Here is a 10,165-nt window from a genome sequence, read left to right on the forward strand (position 1 = left end):
GTATAGATATGTAGACTTCAGCATGTATACCGTCACAGGTTTACGTTTGATGTCACAGCCTTTGGCGTGGTAGCCGTTGGTCTACTCACACTTGTCATAAAGTGTGCACTAGTAGAAGCACATATATCGTTCCAGCAGCCATTGGGCGTGTGCTTGTACATGTCGTAGCTGAATCTAGTGTTGAAACACTTACCATCCTCCATACCCATTCGTCTATCGGCTAGGATATAAGCTTCTCACGCTTGAGGGCGGGGTTCGATTCCCCGATGGGTAATAGTTTTTAATATTGTTTCACGCGAGAGTTTTTAGAATATACGGGTAAACTTTATGATTTCGCATACTCAGATTGTGACAATCTTGAGCTGCTTATTAATCGGTAATATTCGCTATCTGTAAAGTGGGTATAGATAGCAGACTGTTTTGCCTATCTGCCAATATCTTTCACTCGTATTTCCGTCAGATTTACTTTGCACGCACATACCCGTCCTGAGTGCGTTGATATGAATGTAATGGGTGAGAATGAACACATTGTGAAGTTTTGTGAGAAATGAGACAATAAATGTAGCCAGAAAGTGATATCTGATGCTACGCAATACCTGTATTGAAATTGTAAGAGTACATGTCACAGCAGCATATTTTGGCGCCCTATGACGATAGTGAAGGTATATTTTAACATTGACCCATAGCCTTCTGAATTATATATTGACCCGCTAGTTTTATTATTTGATATGATTATATAATACAAATAATATATATATACTTTAATTTATGCAATGCAAGTCCAACTGGTGTAGTGGTAACATAGATGATTTCCATTCATCTGCCATGGGTTCGATTCCCGTGTTGGAGAGGTTTTTTCCAAGTAAATTTCTTCAATTTTTTGTGCATGACCGTGTTATGTGTGGCTTAGTGGTCAGTATATTAATCTTGTACACTAATTTTATGTTCGCCAGTTTGCTATAGCAATACAGCATACGCTCGGGCCAAGTCAACGGTATCATATCAAACTGAAGTGTCAACGGCACAATGGGTGATAAGTCAGACACCGCTGACCACTTATACGAAGTGGCGGAAGGGGTAGGCCGTTTGGAAGATGACAAAAGTATTAACATGGACCTCACAGTCGCCCTCACACATTTACTTTTAGACCGTCTGGCGACTACAACGCAACCGAGCCAACGGCCGTGTAGAACTGAAACCAGCGATATAGATGTATCGAATATAGGCAGTCAGAGTGCTTCAGTTGTGACTATGAAAGACAGGAGAGGGTATACCTTAGAAGAGGGAAACGTGCATGGTCAAGATATGGATGCGTTAGCAGATTCCGGTGTAAGACAGGAACAGGAGTCAAATTACATGTTGAACGGTAGTAAACAACCAGCGATCACCGTGAAAACCGGATCAAGTGCTAGTCGGTCGCACAACGCAGTCGGCGATGCGATAATGATAGACAATAAGATGCATTGCATGAATCAGCAAATTGTCGGGAGCGATAGGAGCAGTGATTGCGACGATACATTAGATCGCAGCACTACAGGTACAGGAGTCCATATTAATGATACGACTAGAGCATACAAGAAAAGAAATCTGGATGCCAGTGACAAGGCTGAGCCGTTAGAAACCACAAGTTCTAAACAAGATGCGCAGTATGAATCAGTGGAGGAACAGAAAGATGCTGTTGGTGACAACAAAATATCACTATCATCGATAGAAACGCTCACACAAGCGGGCTGGCCGATATCAGATAGTATACAGAAGGATAATGAGATTTTCACAATCATAAGCAGCGACAGTACGCCCCATAGCCAAAGCGCTAATATTACTGAATTCGGCCTTGAGCAGGGACAGACACTTGGTAAGAACTTGCCGAATGTTGACAATAGTGCCATTCCCGAGAATACATCTACTTCAAATGTAGTGTTCGAAGAAGGATCTTATGATATGCACCCGGTTCCAATAGAGATAATACTGCGCGACAGAACAAGTGTGTTAGCTGAAGATGGTCTATTTCTGCAGACCCTTTGGGATGATACGCTAGATGCCATTGCGCTGGACTTCGAGGCCCGGGAGGATATACCAGCAGTCGCTCCCAGCCCTATAAACCCTGGCGAGCTCGTTGACAGCAAACATGATCATTACGATGCACGCGTGGCTCAATGCGTATCCGATCTCCTCACATGGTCACGTGCGTATTCGGCCTTGTTGTCCAGCATCTTACGAATCACATCGGAGGCGCAGATATCACACACGGATTTAACTACAGAAATTAGCAGTATTGGTGATCTCGAAGGGGACCATAGCGAGCACACAAACATCGCATTGCCACAGACAAAATCAGACACAACTGTGTCAGATATGTACACTTGTGATGAGAGTAATTCTGATTACACACAAGAGGTCGAGACTAGCACATCACTGTCCTCACATGTAACAGAGAACCTTGTACAGAACTCACGGGCACGAACCCAGAGTGGACATGCTGAACCACCACAAAGTACACGTACATCGCTTAATGCGAATCAGATGCCAGCACAAGCCCTGCCATCTACTGGGTTGCGATGGAAGGAACTTGCAGGCAAACTCGTCTGTGCTACATTTAGGTCTATTCGACATATGCTGCTGGAGTATCGCTCGCTGTGTATGCAGATTACGAAGAGATATGCCGAGTGTGCGCTGATCGATCTACCCACCAACATCAATGATTTGGATTGGGAAACTTTGGGAGTGTTAGATGTGTGCACAGTGACTGATGTTCCCCAAACACACACAGCACACACAAACACACCGGCAAGTGGGAATGCCGGTAACATATATTCACAACTTCCGGAATCCGATGACTATGTCAGGGATTGCATGAGATCAGCGATGCAGATGTACGAGCTGGTGAAGTCTCACTGCGTCCGTAGAGTGGGGGTGCTGTTAGTGAACGAATACACTAACCTACTCTCCGTGTCTGAGGATACTATAAACCGAGAAAGTACGGATGATATACCTGCAGATCAGAAAACAAAAGATAGCTCGTCTCCGAAGCGTTGGGTCGAGTGGATCGAGGGACTGACTAAGCGTATACGCATGGATGTACAAACTCTAAGAGAGTATGTCTACCGCTACAATTCATTTGGAGCTTATGGTAGGAGTATTGGGAAGGTGAACTATAAAGAACACGAGTCGCTCGCAGATACTAATGACAAAGGTAGACGATCGACTTTTACTTTCAGTATATTTTGTGAGATGTGTACCTGTATCGCGCGTTTGGAACAGCCTCCTCCCCCCCAATATTATAATTCTTTCGCTAGACCTGAGAATCTATCGTATTCCGATACATTTCTACCGTGTGATATGGTTCAAGCCCGAAAGGACTGTTTTATTATTAGTGTATAGGCATCAGACGGACACTGTAGCCATAGATTCCGCACAATATTTGTATCACGAGTGGCTCCCTACTGGCAACTGTTATACTCTCACGTGTGTTCGCTGCCATCGACCTATCCGTATGCTGGATGTGGACCACCTTCTGAACTTCTATTGACTGATATGTTGCTCTCGCGCTTGGCTGCGTTGCAATGAAACTCCGGGGGTATCCTTCTCAGATAAAACCTCGCCTCCTGTTTCTAGTGACCCAATACGAGATGATACATCATAGACGCTCGAGCATCAGTAATTGCCTTTACATACATCTGTCGGGAGAGGACATCGGTCACGCCCTAGTATTGTATAGACTGAGTTTGTCCACAACAGCAAGACAGCCATAATAAGACTCAAACGATGTATTCACTTACATCACTTTCTGTAGGTTTGATATCCTCAACACCGATGGACCTCGCCCTGTCGCGACTGGCCGTGTCTGCTGAAGACTTGGTGTTAAGCACACGAGGATTCTTCGCGCGTGCCTTGCACTACCAGGAGGGGGTGAGCAAAGCCACCGCACTCTGGCACAACGAGGGCTCGCAAGGAACAGTTAGGGCCAGGGATGCTACACATAGGCCAGAACATACCGAGTCGGGCTTGAATGGGTCTGTGATACGGACAACGAGTGGAGCTGACAGTTCGCGCGCTGGCGCTTTCGACGGAGGAGTGAACTGTACCGATACCGCAGCCGAGGAAAGCGAAGAATCACATCCCGTTGTATCTGGCCAGAATGTGCAGGCATCTGCGACAGAAGCCGACAAAACAACTGATGATACACTGGCGTTGCTACAGGCGTCTATGACTGATGTGGATGTGATGTGTACGGACGTGCATGGCCTGCTCAAAGCACTGCACAAACACAGAGAACTATTGGAGAGAAGCGCAGCCAATCTGATCCCTGCCGGGTCCGTCCAGGAAAATGAAGCGGACGATACCGGCGAAGGGGATACGATGCTTTGTGAGGACGCCGCTTTTGAAAGTAAATTGTATGCACGTAAATGCAAGTACAGTATGCACGTCAAGATTTTGGGGGCGACCGAAGGCTGGCTGCATTATGCATACAGGAGTTGTCATGCTAGCACGAGTGTTGCAAATGCGTACCTAACTGCTCATATCTACAGCAGTGCAGGATATTCATATTAGGATACTGTACTGACATAGTTTTTCAAGTCGTCTTTCAGACTTTAAAGGTCTGACAACAGCTTCTTTTCTGCACAATCACAAATGCTATGCTTCAATATCAGCGTTTCTTGTAGACTCGGTCACGAATCAACATTTGTGCACCTACTCGTGGACACGCTTGCAGCCTATTAGCTAATATCATCAGATGAGAAACTCATTTCTCTCTATGTTGATCCCTGAACGTACACAGGTAAGCAAGGTCAGCTGGTCTCGCGAGGAATGGAAGTGGGCGAGTTCGATGTCATTGGCGATGACGAATACTTGTCGGATGAAGACGAGGATATGAGGGCAATGAAGCTAATGTCAAGGTAAGATTGCGTCTAGGGATACAGTGCGCACGCATGCTAACAGTGCCTACGTTTGAGAAAGCACTGTTGTGTGTGTTTGTGTATGTCTACACACACTTGTATATTCACAGTATACTTAATAGTAGCTTTTGAGCAGAGCATACTACGGATGTATAGTGCTCGGAGTGAGATATAGTGGCTCCCGAATTGCAAAAGCAAGTGGGCTTGGACCACCACCTTCAAATGTCGTACTTCGACGTAGTGAACCCCATTGGTGTCTGAAGGTTCAATGTATAGGGCTGCAGATAACCTTCTAGTAGACTAATCACTACAGAGTCTGTCAGAAATCGTATAGTATAACCACGTTTCATATTCAGGTGTTTTGCCAATTTCTTACTTTACTCAGGGATGAGAGAATACAACACATGGCAGCTAAGAAGAAACGAGAAGCACAGGCCCGGTTGGACGCATCAGCCCCACTACTAGTGATGTCTGAACTGCGAAGTGTATTAAAAGACAGATCCAAATAGGTGCATGCCTCACAGAATATATACAGTTTTGATTATGTCTACTCAACTTTATCACTTGTTTGCTTTTTCGGCGAGGCTTTTACTGCTATTAGATCGCACAAGTGCGTCTTAGAAGGGTGGTACCACAATCCTCCGATCTACCTTGTATTAATCTCACGCAGTGAAAGAATAAACCTTCAAGCATAATTGGAAAAGTGATGACTCTCCGAAGAAAGTATCATTAAACAGAAGCCCTAGCTGTCGCAATTGATCCGGTAGCATGTCACACATTTAACCTCGAAATTCGACCTCCATTGCCCACGCCATAGCAGTACAGGTTCATTGGGCGCGAAAGGCCGCAAATTGTTCTCCTGTGTAATGCACAGAAGAATATTCATGCCGCCTGTATCGGTCCTTATATGTTCATCCCGCGACAGCGACTTACAGACTGAGTTCACAGGTGCTATTTCTAGTACAGACTTTATCAGACACATTGAACCATGTGTCTGCGCTATCGATACTTTGAATGTTTTTTTCTCAGGGGTGAGTGCGCGTACACATTACTCCGCCGAGCCGTTAGTTGGTACTCTGCCACACCCAGGCCACTCATCCAAGCATAGCCTCGAGGCTATAGTTACCTGAGGTACTCCATAGGTATCCTATGAATGAGAGCGTCAACATATGTCCAAGAACGCACCTCCATGCTATTATATTGTGTGTTTGGCTGATATAATCATCTATGCCACACTGTGACGGCATATGTCCCTTCACCAAGTCTAGATCCCGCTTCTTCGGTACTAACGGGGCGAGTGGCTGGTGTCTTCTTCAGCGGTCTCCAACTACAGAACGACTCGCTGGAGTTACCTACACCCAATTTTACTAGTATGGGCAGCTGTTCGCCCATGTTCGACATGAAACCTAGTACCCTTCTGTCTGATGCCAGCTGCGCGTGTGATAGGTTGTATGTGTATCTCTGCTGATCCCAGCATATGACATGGTGGCGTGATGGAATGTATCACAGTGTATGTGATATGCGCTTAATGCACGTATCGACTGTGTGTGGTTGCACAGCAGGTCACCAGCCAACTGTCTACACTACCTCCCACCTGTACCAGTATGCGGGCAGTAAGAAGCAACTTATTGACGAGTTTATAAAATATGACCATACACATATGTATATGTAAATAGGGGGGTGTCGCTGCACTAACTAAAACAGCTGAGTCTGTTTCAATCAGTTAAGAACGTCTCTATTTGGATTATGCGAAATTTCATAGTGAACGTTTTTACGACAGTAGTCAAGATTCTCCATCAGCACCGATACCAGAAAACACATGCACTTCCACAAGTGATATACAAGTGACAGTATGATACGCAGAGAATAGCGTCTCGAAAAATGTAAACACAATGTCAAAAGGTAACGATTCAAAAGGGGTGTGATATGGCGAAAAATGACAAAAACAGACACTCGATAGTTGCAACAGTGCGACTATGTACTGATACATAAGTCGAGTACGGCGGTACGTGACGAAACTCAATCCATCTCCATCTGTTGTAAACGATATTGCGACGCCTTGGTGATTGAGGTTCTTGACTTTGACATACACACAATATATCGAACAACAAAAATATACAGCTCGCTTTCCTCAGAAAATCAGAGCCAACAACACAGCCACTATACAGAGCTGACGAGTTGAATCAAGTGCGGTCTTTAAATGATGACGAGGCAAATACGTTCGACAAGTTCAGACAAGTTCATATCCAGCACTCCCTGAAAAGACGGCATCTTTCTGCACACATACAAGTTAGTGCCATACTGATCGACAGGGAATGAGACAAACAGATAACAGAAACTCTACTCTCTTCGAGAGTAACATACCCAGACACCAGATCCGAACCCGAGGCGTCCAAGGGGACGCTTCGGGAGAGATAGTCCTCCAGTAGTTGCAGTACGGTTCGGTAGTTCTGCACACAAAGCGGTCGCACCCATATGAGAGGTAATTAATACACAATGCAAATATCATAGATCAATTATAGAAACCTCATTATAGGTCTTTGACGGACACCCTTTGGGTTGAGCATACGGCAGTATCCTGCACACGGGAAGTCCGGCTGACATTGATACTAATTCCAGCTCTGTAAAATGTGCCTAAGAACGGGTTGGGTATAGACCGCACGACAAGTCAGACAGACTATTTTCACACGGAGCACTCACAGAGAGACGAATAGCCCCAACGTATGTTGCGTATATTGACATACGATTCATCCTCTGAATATTTCATCTGTCTGCACATAGTTGCACGGTGCGTCAAATACACAAATATCAATAAACTATTGAATCGGAGTTCACAAGGTCAATCACATGGATGCTATGCTTGAAAATATACAAGTCTTTCCGTAGGTTTGGGAAGTCTTTACCTTGTCGACCATATTCTCGATGATCCAACCACTTCCTACCACCATTGGTTCGAATCGGCATCTCCATGTGACTACACACCCTCTGTATATTCAGCATGCAACAGAATCAGTAATGATATATAAAAATTGTACTTAAAAGTCACGAGGGCTCCACTTCATTGTATTAACTACGGCGTTCTTTTCAATATTGATGATAATATAGACATAGACGTTCTTATATCTATTTGTGAAATAAAGAACGACAGGCCTAATTGCCTGCTAAGGTAATAATCATAGGCGACGAGCGCATTGGCACCACTAGAGTGTCTGCTATCGCACAGATGGGCTGTTCAATCTACAGCATAACAAACTTACTTGCCATTCGGCCCTTTATCGAAAAATACTTCATGGGTATGATCCGTCGTCCAGTACCCGCCTGAGGGATCGTTCGTGCATGGTATGATATAAGATGGTATGATACGAGATCAGCATCAAATAGTCTATCTCATCCACTTTCACGTAAGATACAGACCACGTGTATAATACAATACCACCTCACAATGTGGATCCCAATCAACCGCATTAAATGCCTCGCCATTCTCCACATACAATACAGGCACTCATCCCAAGACCCAGCCCACCGTTATACCCACCTCCACGCACAACACTTACGCTCACTCGATGTATAGACGGTGGGGCAGTTCACGGCGCAAGGCAGACTCTCGCACTCACATTCCAGTACAAAGCAGGAGGTCTCTAGATATCTACTTTTTCGTGAAAGGCCCAGATTCAGTATGGAGATCAGTCCATCACGCATCAAATATCCCGTACAACTTGGGCCCTCAAACAGACCATCCTGCCACTCTACGTAGTCAGCTCAATCCACCATTAAATCCAATCTATTGCACCCAACTTGGTGTATTGTATATGGATCTCACCTCGAACATCTCACTGCTTAACGGTCGCTAGAATATCAGCCCATTTCACACAAATGCACGTATAATATTAGATCCTTGATGAATAGATCCAATTAGTACCTCACATTTAGACAGACAAATTTACCAGAAAAACCAATCCGATGCACGCACCTTTCGTATAATATAAGACCTTCACTCAGAACATTCTATTGCTCCACAATAGTCAACGCAAGTCACGGTATCAGACCGTCTCACCCACCTTCACGTACGATGTAAGCCAAGCGCTCAATGGGCTCAAACCCGACAACCTCTTCAACCGTTGTATCTCCACCGACCGAAGTGGTGACTTTTATGCATCCCACGCCATTGGGAGTCGGTGAGCCTGAACAACAGAGGGCAGACGTGATACCACATGACAAAACAGGCATGGGTTTGAATACACTCTTATTGAGACTGGGGTTAGCCTAAGGAGAAACGTCAGTACGGCTTGAAGCGTTTGCAATGGTTTGCTAACATGCAGTAGCTGAGATATCAAAGTACCGTAAAAAAAGTAACGGATTCTAAGGTGTTGGAAGATGCTCACAGCAAACCCAAACCTCATCAGAGCCAATCTGAGGGCCAACGTGTACTCTGCTTTATTCCATTGGTACAACATACCGGTTTGTTCGATCTTAATGACACCCTGATCAGCCCATTCGTTCCAGGAGGTGTGGTCCACAAACACCTCCCACACATTCTCAACAGGCACCTGGCAACGGAAACAGAAGGGTATAAGTATGCAATATGCGGTGCACAACGGTTCAGGATTGAAAGTGCATCGATAGGTCGAATAAAGCATTGGAATTCATAGATAAGTCATATATAAAATTTATGTGCGTGTCACCTCGACTCCGAGCTGTATCGCGGTAGATGGTCGTGAAGGTGGAAGAGGAAGCAATTATAAGCTAATATGAGCAAAATATGATGCGAATACATCGATTCTTATGTGGACATGTGAGTATCAGGCAGAACACGAAACCGGCAATCTCCCCTGGGCGGACATAAGGATCAATCGGCGCGTACGTATACATATTATACATATATATATATATATATATATATACATACATACACACATACATACATACATATACTCATATACACATATACACACACACTCAGACATACACACACACACACACACACACATATATATATATATCTATTTATATATCTATCTATATATCTATCTATATATCTATCTCTATATCTATCTATATCTCTATCTATATCTCTATCTATATATCTATCTATATATCTATCTATATATATATACATAGGGATTTTACATATACATATACATATACATACATACACACACACATATATATATATACACACACACACACACACACACACACACACACACACATATATATATATATATATATGTATATAGTAGTCTGTCACTCTACGACCACTCGACTAC

General features: G+C 44.3%; 2 protein-coding genes and 2 non-coding genes across 5 annotated transcripts in view; 3 read left to right on the top strand and 1 right to left on the bottom strand.

Moving 5' to 3' along the window:
* The first annotated feature begins 202 nt into the window (after positions 1-202).
* On the top strand, positions 203-274 carry SARC_30165. The gene has a single exon. It is a non-coding gene; the product is annotated as a tRNA-Glu (tRNA).
* A 505-nt stretch (positions 275-779) lies between these two features.
* Positions 780-850, top strand: SARC_30166. Its single transcript has one exon. It is a non-coding gene; the product is annotated as a tRNA-Gly (tRNA).
* A 119-nt stretch (positions 851-969) lies between these two features.
* SARC_07579 (hypothetical protein) lies at positions 970-5,407 on the top strand (the record flags this gene model as incomplete). The annotated part of the gene is made up of 4 exons (XM_014298477.1): positions 970-3,193; positions 3,794-4,387; positions 4,781-4,898; positions 5,284-5,407. Exons 1-4 carry the CDS (start codon positions 1,027-1,029, stop codon positions 5,405-5,407), a joined length of 3,003 nt encoding a protein of 1,000 aa, XP_014153952.1. The 5' UTR covers positions 970-1,026.
* SARC_07580 overlaps positions 5,346-10,165 on the bottom strand; it is a 5,511-nt gene continuing 691 nt past the window's right edge. The window contains exons 2-7 of one of the 2 annotated variants that reach the window (XM_014298478.1): positions 9,355-9,445; positions 8,957-9,079; positions 8,156-8,216; positions 7,802-7,883; positions 7,263-7,348; positions 5,346-6,492 (exon numbers count right to left, since the gene is read on the bottom strand). In XM_014298478.1, the coding sequence (XP_014153953.1) occupies positions 6,477-6,492; positions 7,263-7,348; positions 7,802-7,883; positions 8,156-8,216; positions 8,957-9,079; positions 9,355-9,445 (459 nt within the window). In that variant the 3' untranslated portion in view covers positions 5,346-6,476. The remainder of the gene's footprint in view (positions 6,493-7,262; positions 7,349-7,801; positions 7,884-8,155; positions 8,217-8,956; positions 9,080-9,354; positions 9,446-10,165) is intronic. The other variant, XM_014298479.1, reaches the window with a different exon arrangement.

The sequence above is a fragment of the Sphaeroforma arctica genome (assembly GCF_001186125.1).
Source record: "Sphaeroforma arctica JP610 unplaced genomic scaffold supercont1.609, whole genome shotgun sequence".
Lineage (NCBI taxonomy): Eukaryota > Ichthyosporea > Ichthyophonida > Sphaeroforma > Sphaeroforma arctica.